Here is a 19,646-nt window from a genome sequence, read left to right as displayed (position 1 = left end):
GTGTATTTCTTATGGAGATTTTAGCGAATTTAAGTTTTCCATTTTTTTTTTTTTTTTTTAGTTTGTCAGTTTGTTTTACCATAACTCGCCAGCCTAGTTACCTTGGAGGGTAGCGCGTCTGCCTTGTAAGCGCTAGGTCGCGGGTTCGATTCCCGCCCGGGGCGGATTTTATACTGAACGGATAAGGTTCGTTCTCGGAACAACTGGCTTTTTCTCATCCTGTCTTCTTTCTCTTTTCACTTTCGGGACGATAAGATGTTGGCAGTTCCCTCTATCAAACCTCTTCAAAAAAGAAAAAAAAGAGTTCTGAGGTACATTCTCTTTTTCTTCTTCCTTCTTACTCTTCTTCTCTATCTCAATAAATAAAAAATATTACCTGGGTTCTACTGAGTGTCTGGAGCTCCTTGAGGTGGGTGACACATATGTGGTGCAAAGTGGCCAGGTCGCGGCCTACATCGCCTTTCAGTTTATCTGCCTCGGCTGTCACCGGCTTTTCACTCACATTCTGCAATTCAAATTTCAAGCAAAACAAATGCCATTATTATACGGACAGCGGCGATAGCACTTAGAATGTTTCCTATAAATCACTGAAACTATAAAAGTTCGTCAACCTGAAAATATACTACAGAAGTTAAGCAACGTTCCGCGTGGTTAGTATCTGGACCGGTGACCACCTGGACAATCTCTTATTGCTTGCTTTCTCCGGCTTTACTCAGGGTGGTTGAGGTTAATGTTGAGTAAGCCGGTAGTTTGTCACAGAATGGAGGGTAAAATCCCCTTCACTAAACACCTTTGCAGTTAGTTATGTATACGCAGTGATCAAATAATTGGTTGGGTGGAAGAGCTCACTGTGTGAGAATCCTGCCATAAAGCCTTAAAAAAAATAATAAAATAAAAAAATAAAAATAACGATCTAACGATTGTATTGAATTGAGGACAAAGGCCATAATAATAATAATAATAATAATAATAATAAAACAGTATTTTAAGTTACCGAAAGTTGATCTAGAAACACGACCATCCTCTCCTTGTTCTTAAGTATGAAGGGGTTCACCACCTCCATGTATTGTTCCTTGCCACCGAACTCCACCAAATTTGCCAGGTTCATCAGACACTGGAAACATTTGAATATGTATTATTATGTATCAGTGGTCAGTGAATTGTGGAGCCCACTCAAAAATTAAAACCGTCGAGTTAAAACTCACGCCTCACTTCGTCCGATCATACTTTACCTTGGCCACCATAACAATGGAGTGGAATTTAAGCAAGGTTTTATATACTTGAATTCCGTCGCTTCGCTCCGGAATCCCGCTAGAAACTCAAAATGTTGGTCGAGAGCGGAACATTTCTCTCCCGAAGTCTCTGCACTCTGTGTATTTCTTATGGAGATTTTAGCGAACAAAAATTGATCATATCTCAGGATCGGTTTGGATTTTCGCAGAATCCTTTCTTATTGCACACCTAGATCATAAAAGGAATATTCCTACCAAATTTCAGCTTTCTAGGTGTTGTCGTTCAGGAGATAGAGCGATCAGTGTGTGAAATGTGAATGGATCTTGATTTTATAATATAAGATTTGTAAATTTTACCCATAAAATACACGAGACCTTATTTAGACTGCGGGAGTAAAGGGACTTTTCAGTCTCGTTCTGGCAGTACAAAGTGTAGTCTATTCTTTTCTACTTTGCCTTACCTTGGCCACCATGACAAGGGATCTCCCCGCCTGCGGGGGAGGAGGGGAGGGGAGGAGGCCGAACTGTCTCGGGTTGAGAAGCGCCGGACAGAGGAGACGCAGGAATATGAATCCGGACACGACGCGCGTGCGCACAAACCTCTCGTGCGGCCACTTGTGTAGAACGGACCGTTGTAGACAGTGGCAGATGAAGCGCAGGGTTCTGTAGAAGAAGAAGAGAAAGTAGTTTGAATCCGGCCCAAAGGACCAACTTTTATCTTTTGAAAAATATGCGGCCCGAAGGACCAACATTTTTAGAGAAATATCCGGCTCGAAGGACCAACATTTTTTGAGAAATATGAGGCCCGAAGGACCAACATTTTTAGAGAAATATGCGGCCCGAAGGACTAACATTTTTCCCTGAAGAAATATTAGAATAGAATACACCTTTTTATCCTGCCAGAATGAGACTGAAAAGTCCCTTTACTCCCACAGTCTAATCAAGGTCTTATATATTTTGACATGTTTTGGGGAGTAGAGGAAGGAGAAGAATTTGTTTGAAAAATATCCAGCCCGAGGGACCAAAATTTTTTGAGAAATATCCGGCCCGAAGGACCAAAATTTTTTGAAAAATATCCGGCCCGAAGGATCAACATTTCTCCCCAGGAACATTTAACGGGGCTACAAAACTTTATGAATTTTAAGGGGTGACAGATTCGTTCAAAATAACAATTTTCTATCTCTGTATATATAGGGGTCCAAAATGTCTCCAATTTGAGCTTGGCACAGGCCTCTTAAGGTGATTCGAACCTAAAACCTTTGGCCTGAGAAGCGAGTGACTTACCACTGACCTAATCGTTTACTTACCTAGGGCAGGCATCTGCACACATAAATATAGACAAGGTTACGTCATCCAGGACTTGAAGTAGAAATTCTGCATTAGCACAGGCCTCTTCTGGAGATTCCATCTTGGTTGGAGAAACAGAAACGCAAGAAGTAATCACACTTCAACGAGAAGAAGAAGAAGGAGAAGAAGATCAGGCGGAGGAAAAAGAAGACGATTAGTTTTTTTTTTTTTTTTTTTTTTTTTTTTTTTTTTTTTTTTTAGATAAAGGGAACTGTAACAAAAGAGGTCTTATTTTCCCAAAATCGAAGAGCAGAAGACAGGATAGGTAGGAGAAAGTCAGCCGTTCCGAGTACGAATCTATCTAAGATAAAGTTCGCTCCAGGCGGAAATCGAACCCGCGACCTAGCGCTTATGAGACAGACGAGCTACCTTCCAAGCTTACTAGGCTGGCAGGTTTTATCTTGAAAGTCATGCACCATTCAAAACATTTGTTTCACAACTATTGCGCTTCAGTTTATGACTGGTGTGAAAGAAAGGTTTCCAGTACAAATCTGTAAGTTTTATCTTGAAAGTTTCTCATCATTCGAAACATTTGTTTTGCAACAACTGCGCTTCTGTTTACAACTGTTGCGAAACAATATTTCCATTGTATTGTATACTAGGCTTTATGCTCTCACCTCGCAACTTTGTTTGGCCTCCAGCAGCTTGCCGATGATATCCGTGAGGGCCGCCTTGAGGAAATCACCGCACACAGACCGCATGTACAAATCCATGAGTGACGTTGTAAGCGACGCACCACGGAGCAGCGTCGACGTTTCGTCCTCGCGAGCTATCTCTGCGTCGTTCAGCGACGTCAACAGGTCCGCCTCTTTTTGTTCGTATCTAGAATAGAAAATTTAAGAAACTGATATGCCCAGACACCATATGGCTTCTTTCACATCTAGACAGCAACTTGTAGCACACTGCAAACTTCCTGCAAACTTCAAAGTTTGCAGTTTTGTGTTCTATTCACATATGTGCTGTGGTACGGTTTTAGAGTAAAGTTTGACATTTAATAGGCAGCTTAGTTTGTAGCGCGTCTGCCTTGTAAGTGCTAGGTCGCGGGTTCGATTCCCGAATAGATAACAGCTGGCTTTCTCCTATCATCATATCTTCTTTCTTCTCTCTTCGTTTTCCGGGCGATAAGGACTTAGCAGTTCAAGTTCCCTCTATCAAACCTCTTCCTGATTACCAACTATCCGTTTAGGTCACAATCTAGCAACCTTTTAAAAAGATTAATGCTAGGGTTTACCAACTCGGGATTGAGATAATACGAGGATTTCGCTATACTTGAAACCCTGGTCAACCTTGGATTGAACTCAATCCTGAAACATTTCAACGTGGTAAAACTCAACCTAAGTAATGCAAAACATATTCAGACTTCCATTCAAGTATTCAAGGCAAGTTTTTTTTTTTTTTTTTACAAATTTATAGATGTTTTATTTTACAGCCAAGGTTTATAACCCAAAGTTCAAGGCAAGTTTAAATCAAAATTTGATCACTCCCATCCAATTCTTTAAAATATTTGATCTTTGCTTGAACGTACTGAGAATTTATTCTGTACCAAATACATACATAAGACCTTGTTTAGACTGCGGGAGTAAAGGGACTTTTCAGTCTCATTCTGGCAGGAAAAACAGGGTATATTCTATTCCACTGTGACTGGAGTAGCCTAGTTAGTTTGAGAGACGACAAACAAAATAATAGTGATGACTGTGTTGGAAAGCACATTTACCCTTTGAACATCTTCTAACCTAAGGGACGAAAAATTAAAGAAGACATTATTGTGTATATTTATGAGAAATACAACTGCACCTTAGGGTTACTGTACGAAACATGGGAGGGAGAGAGAACTTTACTCTATCAAACTTTTTTTTTAAGTAGGCCATACTGTAATTATCACCTGAGCAAAAAAAAAGTAAAAATAAATAAGTATTTTTGGTTTACCTACCTGAATATTCGTAGAAGGGAGGAAGCCAGTCGGTTTCGATCGCCATGGCACACATCAGCCAGAGCTTTGACCACGGCTAGGTCAGATTCCAGAAGGAGTTGCTGTAGAGGCGAATACTCCTCACTGGGCATAACCAGGTCATGTGAGTAGCGGAACTTGAGTCGGAGACTGCCCCACTCCCCTATCGGTGTGACTCCGGCCAGAGAGAACCAGTCTTCTGTCTGGGGGAGATAGAACCAAATATGTGTGTTATTTATGTCTGGCTGGAGGACTTTCAATAGGGAGGATACCAGCCTGAAATTTCCCTTGCGAAAGAAACAGCAAAGCTTGAGTGAGAAGGGCATCCACTCGTAAGAAGTACAGAGAGAGAAAGACAGAGAGAGAGAGAGGGAAAGAGAGAGAAAGAAGGATACAGAGAGAAAAGAAGTACAGAGAGAGAAAGACAGAGAGAGAGAGAGGGAAAGAGAGAGAAAGAAGGATACAGAGAGAAAGAGAGAGAGAGAGAGAGAGAAAGAAGGATACAGAGAGAGAGAGATAGAGAAAGAGAGAGAGAAAGAAGGATACAGAGAGAAGAGAGAGAGAGAGGCAGAGAGAGAAAGAAGGATACAGAGTAAGAGAGAGAGAGAGATCATTAAAATGGACGCTACTCACCAGTGCAGACATATAAGACAAGGAAATAAGACTAATCAATCAACCTCATGACTACTCTCTCTCTCTCTCTCTCTCTCTCTCTCTGACAGGATAGGAGAAAGCCACCCTTTCCGGGAACGAACCTTATCCGCTCAGGATAAAATCCGCCCCGGGCGGGCGGGAATCGAACCTGCGGCTTAGCGCTCACAAGGCTGACGCGCTACCAAGTAAGCCAACTAGGTTGGCTTAGTTGGTCCTGACCTCCTGACCAAGATTACCTACAATATCATGGGACAACTTTCAACTACAGCTTTCTGACTCCCCATGATTTCACGTGACTTGAAGTGACGTGATAGTAGTGTGTTTCTATTTCTACCTTAACACTTCTATTCTATTCCATTTCAGGCAGTTTCCTCGTTCGGCCAAGTGACAATTCCCCGGGCGACTACTCTCTCTTCTTTCACATCAACAATCAAATCCAGCGGTTTCGGATCGAAAAGAAAGCGGTGCGTTATTTGATGGGAGGACGCACGTTCGAATGTTTGGATGCGGTGATCAATCGCTACCGCAAGGAGCAGATTGTGGAGGGACACACGCTCGGCTTTCCCGTTACTAGGGTGAGTATAAAACAGTAATGGTACTTGTTTAGATGTCACGTCAATGGAAAATTGCTACAAAAGGGAGCTGTCACAAAACACAAATGAGCAGTGACCAGTGTTATTATGTGGTTAGGTTAAACACAAATTGGAGCTTTCTTTTTCATTGTCGTGGCTTTTTCTTTAATACTAACGTCTTCACTACTACCATGCTCTATATTCTATGCTATTCTATTCCAGACGGTGACTGAAGTGGATGCCAAGATAAAACCCGTGCAACATGCAGAGAAGATTTATGCCACGCATGCTGGAAACATTTGTTTCGCAACTGTATCAACAGTTGCGCAAATGGTGCGAAACAAATGTTTCGAATGATGAGCAACTTCCAACAGAAAACCTATAAAAGTATACAGGGAAAATTTGTTTCGTAATAGGTGTAAACAGTTGCGCAAATGTTGCAAAACAAATGCATCTGTCTCGTAAGTGCTGGGTTGCGGGTTCGATTTCTGCCTAGGGTGAACTTTATCCTAAACAGGTAAGGTTCGTTTTCGGAACGACTGACTCTCTCCTGTATCCTGTACTCTTCTTTTTGATTTCAAGACTATTATATCTCTCTAAAAAAAAAAAAAAAATCACATTCAATTCTTTATCGAATCAAAGGTACTTAAACCTTTTATTTAGACTGTTTCTTGGTTATAATTCAATGTAGGTACCTACTCAAAATAGAAGAAATTACAAACAAATGGCGAAATTATTGCTTAGGCCCCTAGGGCAATCTTGTCAAAGTGGAAAAAAAGTTGTTGTATAACTAACAGGTCGCCTGTGCTTCGCCACGGAAAATCAATCATAAATCAAGTGATAACCCGAGGTCAGTTTAGATCTCTTGATTTTTTTTTCATTTGCACTAGAACATAAATTTCAGCGTTCAAGGTGTTTTGGTTCTAAAGATAGAACAATCAGTGTGCAAATGAGTGAATTTATGAGCGATGAGTGAATTTATCTTGCTTTTATTACAGTAGTTTGTATGGCCAAACTTTCTTGACTTGGCAGGGCGGAGCGCTACCGCACTCTTTAATAATACTTTCAAGATTTAGCTTAGTATTGTGTTTTATTATCCACAGGTATTCGTATGCAGGGCTATCTGCTGAAGAAGAGCGAGAAGAACAAGAAGTGGAAGAGCCTCTATTTTGTGTTCATAGTGGATGGCTCTCTTGAGAGTCCACTATTCCACTATTATATTTAGATTTAGCTTAGTATTGTGTTGTTTTATCTACAGGTATCCGTATGCAGGGCTATCTACTGAAGAAGAGCGAGAAGAACAAGAAGTGGAAGAGCCTCTATTTTGTGTTCATAGTGGATGGCTCTCTTGAGAGTCCACTATTCCACTATTATATTTAGATTTAGCTTAGTATTGTGTTGTTTTATCTACAGGTATCCGTATGCAGGGCTATCTACTGAAGAAGAGCGAGAAGAACAAGAAGTGGAAGAGCCTCTATTTTGTGTTCATTGTGGATGGAACAGACACTCATCTCTGTTTTTACGATAACCCCAAGGTAAGTGATAGTAAGGTCTTCATTAACCTCATGTAAAGTTGTGTTGTAAAACCCAACCATAAAGCTGTGAAATGCCAAAATAGCTTTTTTGGTAGCGCCTCTGCCTTGTAAGCGCTAGGTCGCAGGTTCGGTTCTGGCCCGGGGCGGATTTTATCCTAAACAGATGAGGTTCGTTCTCGGAACGGCTGGCTTTCTCCTTCCAGTCCTATCCTGTCTTCCTTCTTTTTTCGCTTTCGGGACGATAAGACCTCAGTAGTTAGTTCCCCTCTTAAAAAATTGATAATAATAATCGCCCACCTCTGAGTGGTCAAGAGCACTCTCAACCTGGAGGTGCTGGGTTCGAATCCCGGCCAGGGCGGAAATTTTCCAGTTAATGGATAGGTGTGGATGTAAGAAGAGCTTCCAAGGTTCATTTTTTTTATAATAAAAATAACCAAATATCTCAATCATCATTTTCTTCCCCCCTCAGGGTTACCGCTGTGACGAGTGCTACCTGGCGTGTCACAAGCAGTGCATCCCCCACACGGGTCGATGCGGTACCGGGGTCCCTCTCCCGGCGATGTCCCCCCGTCCCCCCCTAATGGACATAGCCGGGGCAGCACGAGACTGAAAAGTCCCTTTACTCCCGCAGTCTAAATAAGGTCTCGTGTATTTTATGGGTAAAATTTACAAATCTTATATTATAAAATCAAGATCCATTCACATTTCACACACTGATCGCTCTATCTCCTGAACGACAACACCTAGAAAGCTGAAATTTGGTAGGAATATTCCTTTTATGATCTAGGTGTGCAATAAGAAAGGATTCTGCGAAAATACTTTCTGTTGTTTCAATTCTAACCCTTTTTGGTTCTCCTATTCAGGACTGGATCAGTGCACTTCGGCCTCACTGTGTACCCCAGATGACCCGATCTCCCAAGATGGCCAAGGTTCGCGAGTTGCGCTGTCTGTCCCTACACTTGATGGATGCTCACCGACTGCCCTCCAAACTGGTGCCCTCGCCCTTCTGTGTCATCTCCCTCAACCAGGTCAGTCCACGGAAAATCCACCCTCACTGTGTACCTCAGATGACCCGATCTCCCAAGATGGCCAAGGTTCGCGAGTTGCGCTGTCTGTCCCTACACCTGATGGATGCTCACCGACTGCCCTCCAAACTGGTGCCCTCGCCCTTCTGTGTCATCTCCCTCAACCAGGTCAGTCCACGGAAAATCCAAATTTGGAGTCAAAATATCCAAACCGAGGGCTTTTTTGGGGGTCAGCACCCAACAAAATGTTGCACATAATTATGATTGAAAACCATATTTGGGATGTCCCCTAGTAATATCATTAAAATGTTGCACATAATTATGATTGAAAACCATATTTGGGATGTCCCCTAGTAATAGCATCCATATTGAAGAGGTAGAAGCGAAGTTATGCAGATTTTTCGAAATGTCCAAGTAATTTGTCATCCGTATTGAAGCGGTAGAAGCGAAGTTATGGACATTTTTCGAAGTGTCCAAGTAATTTTTTGGGTTAGTGTAGTTTGTAAATTTCATTTCTCTCCCACAGTCTCTGCTTCCTGTGTATTTCTTATTGTCACTCATGGCAGTGCAATAGTCCTAAATTAAAATGGACGCGGCACACAAGGGATCAGGAAGAGACCACCTTAACATAAAATAAAAAAAATATTGTCACTCATCCATTTAGTGGTCTTGCTTGGCATAGCTTAACAAAAACAAATCAGAAAATAGCCTATAACCTTCACAGGAGTGCAAGCAATAGGTAAGTTCACAAAGTTTCATAGCAATCGGATGAGCAGTTGGCCAGGCATGAAACAGATTTTCAAAATTCCAAGCCGTTCAAAAGTTACAAGGGGTTTGCTAGGACTTCTGAGCCATGCTGTATTTTTGCAGTACTGGGCCGATTGACTTGAAACTTGTATCGTTTGTATGACAGTGGGATATTCTATTGGAAAAAAATACTTTCTGTTGTTTCAATCCACTTTGACAAGATTGCCCTAGGGGCCTAAGCAATAATTTCGCCATTTGTTTGTAATTTCTTCTATATTGAGTAGGTACCTACATTGAATTATAAATAAAAGGTTTACCTTTGATTCAATAAGAATGTATACATTACCTTTGATCTTCTTGAGCCCGACTTGTTCTCTACATTCTCTCAGTCCACTTTGACAGGATTGCCCTAGGGGCCTAAGCAATAATTTCGCCATTTGTTTGTAATTTCTTCTATTTTGAGTAGGTACCTACATTGAATTATAACCAAGAAACAGTCTAAATAAAAGGTTTACCTTTGATTCAATAAGAATGTATACATTACCTTTGATCTTCTTGAGCCCGACTTGTTCTCTACATTCTCTCAGCGTGGCATAAATCTTCTCTGCATGTTGCACGGGTTTTATCTTGGCATCCACTTCAGTCACCGTCTGGAATAGAATAGCATAGAATATAGAGCATGGTAAGGTTTCTTTTACATCTAGACTGCAACTTGTAGCACACTGCAAACTTCAAAGTTTGCAGTTTTGTGTTCTATTCACATCTGTACTGTGGTACGGTTTTAGACTGAAGTTTGACATTTAATAGGCAGCTTAGTTGGTAGTGCGTCTGCCTTGTAAGCGCTAGGTTGCGGGTTCGATTCCCGAATAGGTAACAGCTGGCTTTCTCCTATCATATCTTCTTTCTTCTCTCTTTGCTTTCCGGGCGATAAGGACTTAGCAGTTCAAGTTCCCTCTATCAAACCTCTTTTTTTTTAAGTAGGCCATACTGTAATTATCACCTGAGCAAAAAAAAGTAAAAATAAATAAGTATCTTTGGTTTACCTACCTGAATATTCGCAGAAGGGAGGAAGCCAGTCGGTTTCGATCGCCATGGCACACATCAGCCAGAGCTTTGACCACAGCTAGGTCAGATTCCAGAAGGAGTTGCTGTAGAGGCGAATACTCCTCACTGGGCATAACCAGGTCATGTGAGTAGCGGAACTTGAGTCGGAGACTGCCCCACTCCCCTATCGGTGTGACTCCGGCGAGAGAGAACCAGTCTTCTGTCTGGGGGAGATATAACCAAATATGTATGTTATTTATGTCTGGCTGAAGGACTTTGAATAGGGAGGATACCAGCCTGAAATTTCCCTTGCGAAAGAAACAGCAAAGCTTGAGGGTGTGTTTATGTACTGGGCTGAGATAGGCCATTCTCGTCCTTTCTTGGCGTGTGGAAAATGATGTGGTAACTTAACACAGCCAATCATGGTAGTAGTGTAGACGCTAGTATTAAAGAAAAAGCCACGACAATGAAAAAGAAAGCTCCAATTTGTGTTTAACCTAACCACATAATAACACTGGTCACTGCTCATTTGTGACAGCTCCCTTTTGTAGCAATTTTCCATTGACGTGACTTCTGAACAAGTACCATTACTGTTTTATACTCACCCTAGTAACGGGGAAACCCAACGTGTGTCCCTCCACAATCTGCTCCTTGCGATAGCGATTGATCACCGCATCCAAACATTCGAACGTGCGTCCTCCCATCAAATAACGCACCGCTTTCTTCTCGATCCGAAACCGCTGGATTTGATTGTTGATGTGAAAGAAGAGAGAGTAGTCGCCCGGGGAATTGTCACTTGGCCGAACGAGGAAACTTTTGTGACAGCTCCCTTTTGTAGCAATTTTCCATTGACGTGACATCTAAACAAGTACCATTACTGTTTTATACTCACCCTAGTAACGGGAAAGCCGAGCGTGTGTCCCTCCACAATCTGCTCCTTGCGGTAGCGATTGATCACCGCATCCAAACATTCGAACGTGCGTCCTCCCATCAAATAACGCACCGCTTTCTTTTCGATCCGAAACCGCTGGATTTGATTGTTGATGTGAAAGAAGAGAGAGTAGTCGCCCGGGGAATTGTCACTTGGCCGAACGAGGAAACTGCCTGAAATGGAATAGAATAGAATAGAAGTGTTACGGTAGAAATAGAAACACACTACTATCACGTCACTTCAAGTCACGTGAAATCATGGGGAGTCAGAAAGCTGTAGTTGAAAGTTGTCCCAGTGTTAAGGTAGAAATAGAAACACACTACTATCACGTCACTTCAAGTCACGTGAAATCATGGGGAGTCAGAAAGCTGTAGTTGAAAGTTGTCCCATGATATTGTAGGTAATCTTGGTCAGGACCAACTAAGCCAGCCTAGTTGGCTTAGTTGGTAGCGTGTCAGCCTTGTGAGCGCTAAGCCGCGGGTTCGATTCCCGCCCGGGGCGGATTTTATCCTGAGCGGATAAGGTTCGTTCCCGGAAAGGGTGGCTTTCTCCTATCCTGTCTTCCTTGGTCAGGACCAACTAAGCCAGCCTAGTTGGCTTACTTGGTAGCGCGTCAGCCTTGTGAGCGCTAAGCCGCAGGTTCGATTCCCGCCCGGGGCGGATTTTATCCTGAGCGGATAAGGTTCGTTCCCGGAAAGGGTGGCTTTCTCCTATCCTGTCTTCCTTCTTTATTCGATTTTGGGACGATAAGACCTTAGCAGTTACATTTGATAGATTGAACATCTATCAAATCTCTTAAGAAGATCCTAAAATATGTAAATCACTCTTCCATGCCTAGAGTTATAAGAAAGTAGAATCTGACTCACTGATTGTGAAGTTCACTGTGAAATAAAGACTCTTTGGGTTCCATGTTAATGATCAAGGGTCCAATTTTTATTATTTAGGGGTAGGTATAAAAATTTTGTGTTTTTAAAAGAACCTAGTGTGAATTTCTATCTAAATATAAGTAAAAAGTTTCTGAACAATATGACCATGCTTACCTGGTCCAGCTTTGACAAGCATGTCTACAGCATCATTCTTAGTACACTCCGGGTGGAACCAATCAAACACCGTGTTCGGGTCAATGGTCTCGTCCAAATCTTCAACCAGGTCACGGAATATCATGCCTTGCTCCCCCGTCCTGTGCGCGGTCACCCACAGCCACCCGTCCCCCAGCTCGTTGTGAACAAAGAATATGTCACCTGTAACAAAAGTGGATTGAACAAAGTGAGTTTTAAGTTTAAACTGGCTTAAGTTACTCGAATATTGCAGAGGTTTACTTTAGAATGTTGATGTTGTACATAAATTAACATAATTGAATTGAAAATACAGGATAATATATAGATAAATTTGTATAATTTGGACCTTCACAAAATTACAGAGTCAATAATGAAGTTGTTTAGGATGTTGATAAAAATTGTCCTTAGGCCAAAGCTCAAGAAATGTAGGTACGTTTTTCTGGGGGGGCATTTGGCCTAAGTCACTAAAGCTTAACAAGAGATTCAATTAAGGATGTAGGCATTGAACCTGGGACATTCTGCATGGCAAGCAAGTGTGTTACCACTGAACCAACCATGTCCCCTTCCGTTCCATACCAGAAATTGGCCATTATGAAACAATAATCACCTACTTTTCAGATAAGGCAATACCCATAATTAATTAATTACCCACCTTTCTGAAAGGTAAGTTCATCTGTGTCTGGCATCTTGGTGTACGGGAGAATGGCCACAATATTTCTCTCCCACAGTCTCTGCTTCCTGTGTATTTCTTATTGTCACTCATCCATTTAGTGGTCTTGCTTGGCGTAGCTTAACAAAAACAAACCGGAAAATAGCCTATAACCTTCACAGGAGTGCAAGCAATAGGTAAGTTCACAAAGTTTCATAGCAATCGGATGAGCAGTTTGGCCAGGCATAAAGTTTGAACAAACAAACAAACCAAACATTTTTATATATTAGAATATTAGATTAATCTAGGGATCTTTATACCTTCTGCCATTTTCAGAGTGACAGCAGTTTGTGGAGATTTCTACATTGGAGGACGCCAGTTTGACTCCCTGTCTGATTTGATCAGCTATTATTCCTCCTGCTCTGATCTTCTCAAACGGGAAAGACTTGCTCACCCCTGCCCTCCTCCAGAACCTGTGAATGACAAGAAACGCATTGTGGCCATTCTCCCGTACACCAAGATGCCAGACACAGATGAACTTACCTTTCAGAAAGGTGGGTAATTATGGGTATTGCCTTATCAGAAAAGTAGGTGATTATTGTTTCATAATGGCCAATTTCTGGTATGGAACAGAATGGGGACATGGTTGGTTCAGTGGTAACACACTTGCTTGCCATGCAGAATGTCCCAGGTACAATGCCTACATCCTTAATTGAATCTCTTGTTAAGCTTGAGTGACTTAGGCCAAATGCCGCCCCCCCCCTCTGAAAAACGTACATTTCTTGAGCTTTGGCCTAAAGACAATTTTTATCAACATCCTAAACAACTTCATTATTGGCCAGGCATAAAGTTCAAACAAACACACAAACAAACAAACAAACAAACCAAACATTTTTATATATTAGATTAATCTAGCGATCTTTATACCTTCTGCCATTTTCAGAGTGACAGCAGTTTGTGGAGATTTCTACATTGGAGGACGCCAGTTTGACTCCCTGTCTGATTGAAATGTCCAAGTAATTTATCATCCGTATTGAAGCGGTAGAAGCGAAGTTATGGACATTTTTCGAAGTGTCCAAGTAATTTTTTGGGTTAGTGTAGTTTGTAAATTTGACTTTGCACCACATATGTGTCACCCACCTCAAGGAGCTCCAGACACTCAGTAGAACCCAGGTAATATTTATTTATTGAGAAAGAAGAAGAAGAAGAAGAAGAAGAAGAAGAAGAAGAAGAAGAAGAAGAAGAAGAAGAAGAAGAAGAAGAAGAATTAGTGTAGTTTGTAAATTTTGTTCTTCTTTTCCCCTCCAGGTTAAAGTAGCGCGGACTAAAGTGAAATCTGGACCTGACCCTGTATTCGATGAGGAGTTTCTATTAGAGTAAGTATTACTAACTGTAGACGTGGAGGCTGGAGGATAAGAGATAAAATGTATGGGAATAGACCGCCAATAATGTGGGGTCAATACACATATATTAAGATATTTATTTATGGGATTTTGGATTTTTTTTTGTTGCCAAAAATCAAGTCCGATTTTTTTTTTTTTTTATTCCGAAATCTAATAGAAAGTTGTGTGATGTTGACACTAGATTTTTATTTTTAAGAGGGTAAGAGATAAAATGTATGGGAATAGACCGCCAATAATTTGGGGTCAATACACATATTAAGATATTTATTTATGGCATTTTGGATTTTTTTTTGTTGCAAAAAATCAAGTCCGATTTTTTTTTTTATTCCGAAATCTAATAGAAAGTTGTGTGATGTTGACACTAGATTTTTATTTTTTATTTATTAAGTCTTTTTATTTTATAATGGGTATTGTCTTATCAGAAAAGTAGGTGATTATTGTTTCATAATGGCCAATTTCTGATATGGAACAGAATGGGGACATGGTTGGTTCAGTGGTATCACGCTTGCTTGCCATGCAGAATGTCCCAGGTTCAATGCCTACATCCTTAATTGAATCTCTTGTTAAGCTTGAGTGACTTGGCCAAATGCCCCTTAAGCCAGTTTAAACTTAGAACTCACTTTGTTCAATCCACTTTTGTTACAGGTGACATATTCTTTGTTCACAACGAGCTGGGGGACGGTTGGCTGTGGGTGACTGCGCACAGGACGGGGGAGCAAGGCATGATATTCCGTGACCTGGTTGAAGATTTGGACGAGACCATTGACCCAAACACGGTGTTTGATTGGTTCCACCCGGAGTGTACTAAGAATGATGCTGTGGACATGCTTGTCAAAGCTGGACCAGGTAAGCATGGTCATATTGTTCAGAAACTTTTTACTTATATTTAGATAGAAATTCACACAGGTTCTTTTAAAAACACAAAAATTTTATACCTACCCCTAAATAAGAAAAATTGGACCCTTGAACATTAACATGGAACCCAAAGAGTCTTTATTTCACAGTGAACTTCACAATCAGTGAGTCAGATTCTACCTTCTTATAACTCTAGGCATTGAAGAGTGATTTACATATTTTAGGATCTTCTTAAGAGATTTGATAGATGTTCAATCTATCAAATGTAACTGGTAAGGTCTTATCGTCCCAAAATCGAATAAAGAAGGAAGACAGGATAGGAGAAAGCCACCCTTTCCGGGAACGAACCTTATCCGCTCAGCATGTTCAATCTATCAAATCTATCAAATGTAACTGCTAAGGTCTTATCGTCCCAAAATCGAATAAAGAAGGAAGACAGGATAGGAGAAAGCCACCCTTTCCGGGAACGAACCTTATCCGCTCAGGATAAAATCCGCCCCGGGCGGGCGGGAATCGAACCTGCGGCTTAGCGCTCACAAGGCTGACGCGCTACCAAGTAAGCCAACTAGGTTGGCTTAGTTGGTCCTGACCTCCTGACCAAGATTACCTACAATATCATGGGACAACTTTCAACTACAGCTTTCTGACTCCCCATGATTTCACGTGACTTGAAGTGACGTGATAGTAGTGTGTTTCTATTTCTACCCTTAAGGGTTGTTCAAACTGTGCTGATCGCTCGATAAGGATTGTTCAAACTGTGCTGATCGCTCGATAAGGATTGTTCAAACTGTGGTAATCACGTTGTCCCAAGTTATAGGCCCGTTATGTCCCAAGTTATAGGCCCGTTAAAGGCTGAACCATGGAGATTGGAGACGGTAACTTACTTGAGAACGGTCGCATGCATATGGGCAGCCATGGCGTTATCTTCCACCTGCATCCACAGGTTACCCGGTCCTGTGACGGTGGCCGTTCCCACTTCCAAGTAGAAGAACGTCTGGTAGTCACCGCAACATCGGATGCTGTGAATCTGGAAAGCAAACACACACCAGTAGCCATTAACACAAGTCATAAAAAAAAAAGGAAATTAAATAATAGAATCGCAATCTCAAATTCTTTGTGGTAAAGCAGAGCTTGTTCACAACTTTTGTGAATATCACAGAATTACTAAGTGCCTCCTTATTTGCAATCAATTTCCATAATTCAATAATCTTTTTACACTGGTAATGCCGCCACTGGTCGCTACTCGATTAAAGTAGCTACTCAATTGTCCTCACGAGGCTGAGTGCACCCCGAAATCCAAGCACAGAGCCAAAAAAAACTTCGACCCCACCGGGTATCAAACCCGGGACCTCCGGAGTGCTAGCCTAATGTGATACCCACTCGGCCCAGGAGGCTGCTCCAAAATAGTAGTACAATGAACTGCATAGCTCCGGTACATCAAAGACCCAATGAGGCCTTAACTCTAATCCAGTGCACTTTGCACTATAAATTATCGGTTGTGTTGGATAACTCACCGAAAATTCAACATTATCCAGCTTGTCCGTGTCAATGTTGGATCCCGTTTTGACCAATATGATGCTCTGATCCGTCAGGCAAAGTAGATAGGGGCCGGTAATGTTTTTATTTCCTCCTAGCTCTCGGTTGGCCATCTCAACCGGCCACACATATTCTGAAACAGAAATACCAGAGACCGATAAATAAATAGGACCGGAAAATAAATAAAAAAAACATTCAGAGCCACAAAAAAATAAAAATAAATTAAATAAATAAATCAAATAAAAGTAGCATAAAGATGAAATAATAACTAATAATACTCTTCACGTCAGTTTAGATCTCTTGATTTTTTTTTCATTTGCACTAGAACATAAATTTCAGCGTTCAAGGTGTTTTGGTTCTAAAGATAGAACAATCAGTGTGCAAATGAGTGAATTTATGAGCGATGAGTGAATTTATCTTGCTTTTATTACAGTAGTTTGTATGGCCAAACTTTCTTGACTTGGCAGGGCGGAGCGCTACCGCACTCTTTAATAATACTTTCAAGATTTAGCTTAGTATTGTGTTTTATTATCCACAGGTATTCGTATGCAGGGCTATCTGCTGAAGAAGAGCGAGAAGAACAAGAAGTGGAAGAGCCTCTATTTTGTGTTCATAGTGGATGGCTCTCTTGAGAGTCCACTATTCCACTATTATATTTAGATTTAGCTTAGTATTGTGTTGTTTTATCTACAGGTATCCGTATGCAGGGCTATCTACTGAAGAAGAGCGAGAAGAACAAGAAGTGGAAGAGCCTCTATTTTGTGTTCATTGTGGATGGAACAGACACTCATCTCTGTTTTTACGATAACCCCAAGGTAAGTGATAGTAAGGTCTTCATTAACCTCATGTAAAGTTGTGTTGTAAAACCCAACCATAAAGCTGCGAAATTCCAAAATAGCTTTTTTTGGTAGCGCCTCTGCCTTGTAAGCGCTAGGTCGCAGGTTCGGTTCTGGCCCGGGGCGGATTGTATCCTAAACAGATAAGGTTCGTTCTCAGAACGGCTGGCTTTCTCCTATCAGTCCTATCATGTCTTCCTTCTGTCTTCGCTTTCGGGACGATAAGACCTTAGTCCCTCTTTTCTTCTTCTTCTTCTTTACCTTTTCCCACTCAAGTGGGGTCGGCATTTTTAGACAACAATTTCCAGTTGCCTCGGTTATGAACATCTGAAATGCCAAAATAGCTTTTTTGGTAGCGCCTCTGCCTTGTAAGCGCTAGGTCGCAGGTTCGGTTCTGGCCCGGGGCGGATTTTATCCTAAACAGATGAGGTTCGTTCTCGGAACGGCTGGCTTTCTCCTTCCAGTCCTATCCTGTCTTCCTTCTTTTTTCGCTTTCGGGACGATAAGACCTCAGTAGCTACAGTTCCCTCTTTCAAACATATTAAAAAAAAAAAAAAAAAAAATTGAAATCGGTTTAACCCAAGTTTTTTTTTTTTTTTAATTTATCTTTCCAATATCTGTTGAACTCAAGTTTTAACTCCAGCTGTGGTATAAAAGAAAAAAAAACTAATTTTTCCCCTCATATATGATTTCAGCGTACGAAACCCAAAGGCCTGATCGATCTGGCCTGTGCCTACCTCTACCCAGTTCATGACTCTGTGTTCAATCGGCCATTTTGTTTTCAAATAGTCGAGCGCGCTCTACCGTGTCTCGCCAACACTACGTACCTGTCCTCCGATTATGCTGAGACCACTCAGGTAATAGAATAGAAAATGGATTTTACCTTGTTTATCCTGCTGAGATAACGAAAAACTAATGCCACCACGTTATTCAGCACCTAAAACTACACCGGTTTGATGTATCACATCCCTTGTTCAGGATGAAAAAAATCTCGCCTCCCGTACTTACCACTTACCAATAATAGCAAACGATCATGTGTTTCCCTATGAAATTCGACGTAGAATTCAAAATTGAAATAAAAAAATAGGGGTTCTCATTTGAAATTCTCGCGAAATGGCCACTTTTATCCAAAAAGTGCCACTTTCGGGGTTCAAACCGGGATTTTGGCCCTTTCCTATCTTCAGAAGAAAACAGATTTTCAAAATTCCAAGCCGTTCAAAAGTTACAAGGGATTTGCTAGTACTTCTGAGCCATGCTGTATTTTTACAGTACTGGGCCGATTGACTTGAAACTTGTATCGTTTGTATGACAGTGGGATATTCTATTGGAAAAAAATACTTTCTGTTGTTTCAATTCTAACCCTTTTTGGTTCTCCTATTCAGGACTGGATCAGTGCACTTCGCCCTCACTGTGTACCTCAGATGACCCGATCTCCCAAGATGGCCAAGGTTCGCGAGTTGCGCTGTCTGTCCCTACACCTGATGGATGCTCACCGACTGCCCTCCAAACTGGTGCCCTCGCCCTTCTGTGTCATCTCCCTCAACCAGGTCAGTCCACGGAAAATCCAAATTTGGAGTCAAAATATCCAAACCGAGGGCTTTTTTGGGGGTCAGCACCCAACAAAATGTTGCACATAATTATGATTGAAAACCATATTTGGGATGTCCCCTAGTAATATCATCCATATTGAAGAGGTAGAAGCGAAGTTATGCAGATTTTTCGAAATGTCCAAGTAATTTGTCATCCGTATTGAAGCGGTAGAAGCGAAGTTATGGACATTTTTCGAAGTGTCCAAGTAATTTTTTGGGTTAGTGTAGTTTGTAAATTTTGTTCTTCTTTTCCCCTCCAGGTTAAAGTAGCGCGGACTAAAGTGAAATCTGGACCTGACCCTGTATTCGATGAGGAGTTTCTATTAGAGTAAGTATTACTAACTGTAGACGTGGAGGCTGGAGGGTAAGAGATAAAATGTACGGGAATAGACCGCCAATAATGTGGGGTCAGTACACATATATTAAGATATTTATTTATGGCATTTTGGATTTTTTTTTTTTTTTTTTGTTGCAAAAAATCAAGTCCGATTTTTTTTATTCCGAAATCTAATAGAAAGTAGTGTGATGTTGACACTAGATTTTTATTTTTAAGAGGGTAAAAGATAAAATGTATGGGAATAGACCGCCAATAATGTGGGGGTCAATACACGTATATTAAGATATTTATTTATGGCATTTTGAATTTTTTTTTGGTTGCAAAAAATCAAGTCCGATTTTTTTTTTA

The 19,646-nt window shown here is 41.2% G+C and overlaps 4 protein-coding genes and 1 long non-coding RNA gene across 5 annotated transcripts; 3 read left to right on the top strand and 2 right to left on the bottom strand.

Moving 5' to 3' along the window:
* Positions 1 to 355: 355 nt before the first annotated feature.
* On the bottom strand, positions 356 to 12,806 carry LOC103511619 (ras GTPase-activating protein 1). The gene is made up of 10 exons (XM_026825330.1): positions 12,746 to 12,806; positions 12,076 to 12,276; positions 10,997 to 11,208; positions 9,548 to 9,710; positions 4,510 to 4,780; positions 3,197 to 3,401; positions 2,540 to 2,655; positions 1,694 to 1,895; positions 995 to 1,114; positions 356 to 505 (listed from the first exon to the last, which is right to left on the bottom strand). Exons 1-10 carry the CDS (start codon positions 12,777 to 12,779, stop codon positions 356 to 358), a joined length of 1,674 nt encoding a protein of 557 aa, XP_026681131.1. The 5' UTR covers positions 12,780 to 12,806.
* On the top strand, positions 5,548 to 6,037 carry LOC113468430. Its single transcript, XR_003392185.1, has 2 exons — positions 5,548 to 5,756; positions 5,976 to 6,037. It is a non-coding gene; the product is annotated as an uncharacterized LOC113468430 (long non-coding RNA).
* Positions 12,807 to 13,067: 261 nt separating the features above from the next.
* Positions 13,068 to 15,050, top strand: LOC103511618 (ras GTPase-activating protein 1-like). The gene is made up of 2 exons (XM_026825334.1): positions 13,068 to 13,296; positions 14,791 to 15,050. Exons 1-2 carry the CDS (start codon positions 13,263 to 13,265, stop codon positions 15,033 to 15,035), a joined length of 279 nt encoding a protein of 92 aa, XP_026681135.1. The 5' UTR covers positions 13,068 to 13,262; the 3' UTR covers positions 15,036 to 15,050.
* Positions 15,051 to 15,880: 830 nt separating this feature from the next.
* Positions 15,881 to 16,664, bottom strand: LOC103511617 (insulin receptor substrate 1). The gene is made up of 2 exons (XM_008476344.2): positions 16,515 to 16,664; positions 15,881 to 16,027 (listed from the first exon to the last, which is right to left on the bottom strand). The coding sequence occupies exons 1-2, from the start codon at positions 16,647 to 16,649 to the stop codon at positions 15,881 to 15,883; spliced, it is 282 nt and encodes a 93-aa protein (XP_008474566.1). The 5' UTR covers positions 16,650 to 16,664.
* A 418-nt stretch (positions 16,665 to 17,082) lies between these two features.
* LOC103511615 (ras GTPase-activating protein 1) lies at positions 17,083 to 19,293 on the top strand. Its single transcript, XM_008476343.2, has 5 exons — positions 17,083 to 17,170; positions 17,230 to 17,351; positions 18,068 to 18,229; positions 18,755 to 18,919; positions 19,222 to 19,293. Exons 1-5 carry the CDS (start codon positions 17,083 to 17,085, stop codon positions 19,291 to 19,293), a joined length of 609 nt encoding a protein of 202 aa, XP_008474565.2.
* Positions 19,294 to 19,646: the final 353 nt, after the last annotated feature.

The sequence above is a fragment of the Diaphorina citri genome, unplaced genomic scaffold (assembly GCF_000475195.1).
Source record: "Diaphorina citri unplaced genomic scaffold, Diaci psyllid genome assembly version 1.1 scaffold732, whole genome shotgun sequence".
In the NCBI taxonomy this organism is placed as follows: Eukaryota; Metazoa; Arthropoda; class Insecta; order Hemiptera; family Psyllidae; genus Diaphorina; species Diaphorina citri.
Note: the sequence above shows the minus strand (reverse complement) of the source record. Positions and strands in the feature narration are given on the sequence as shown.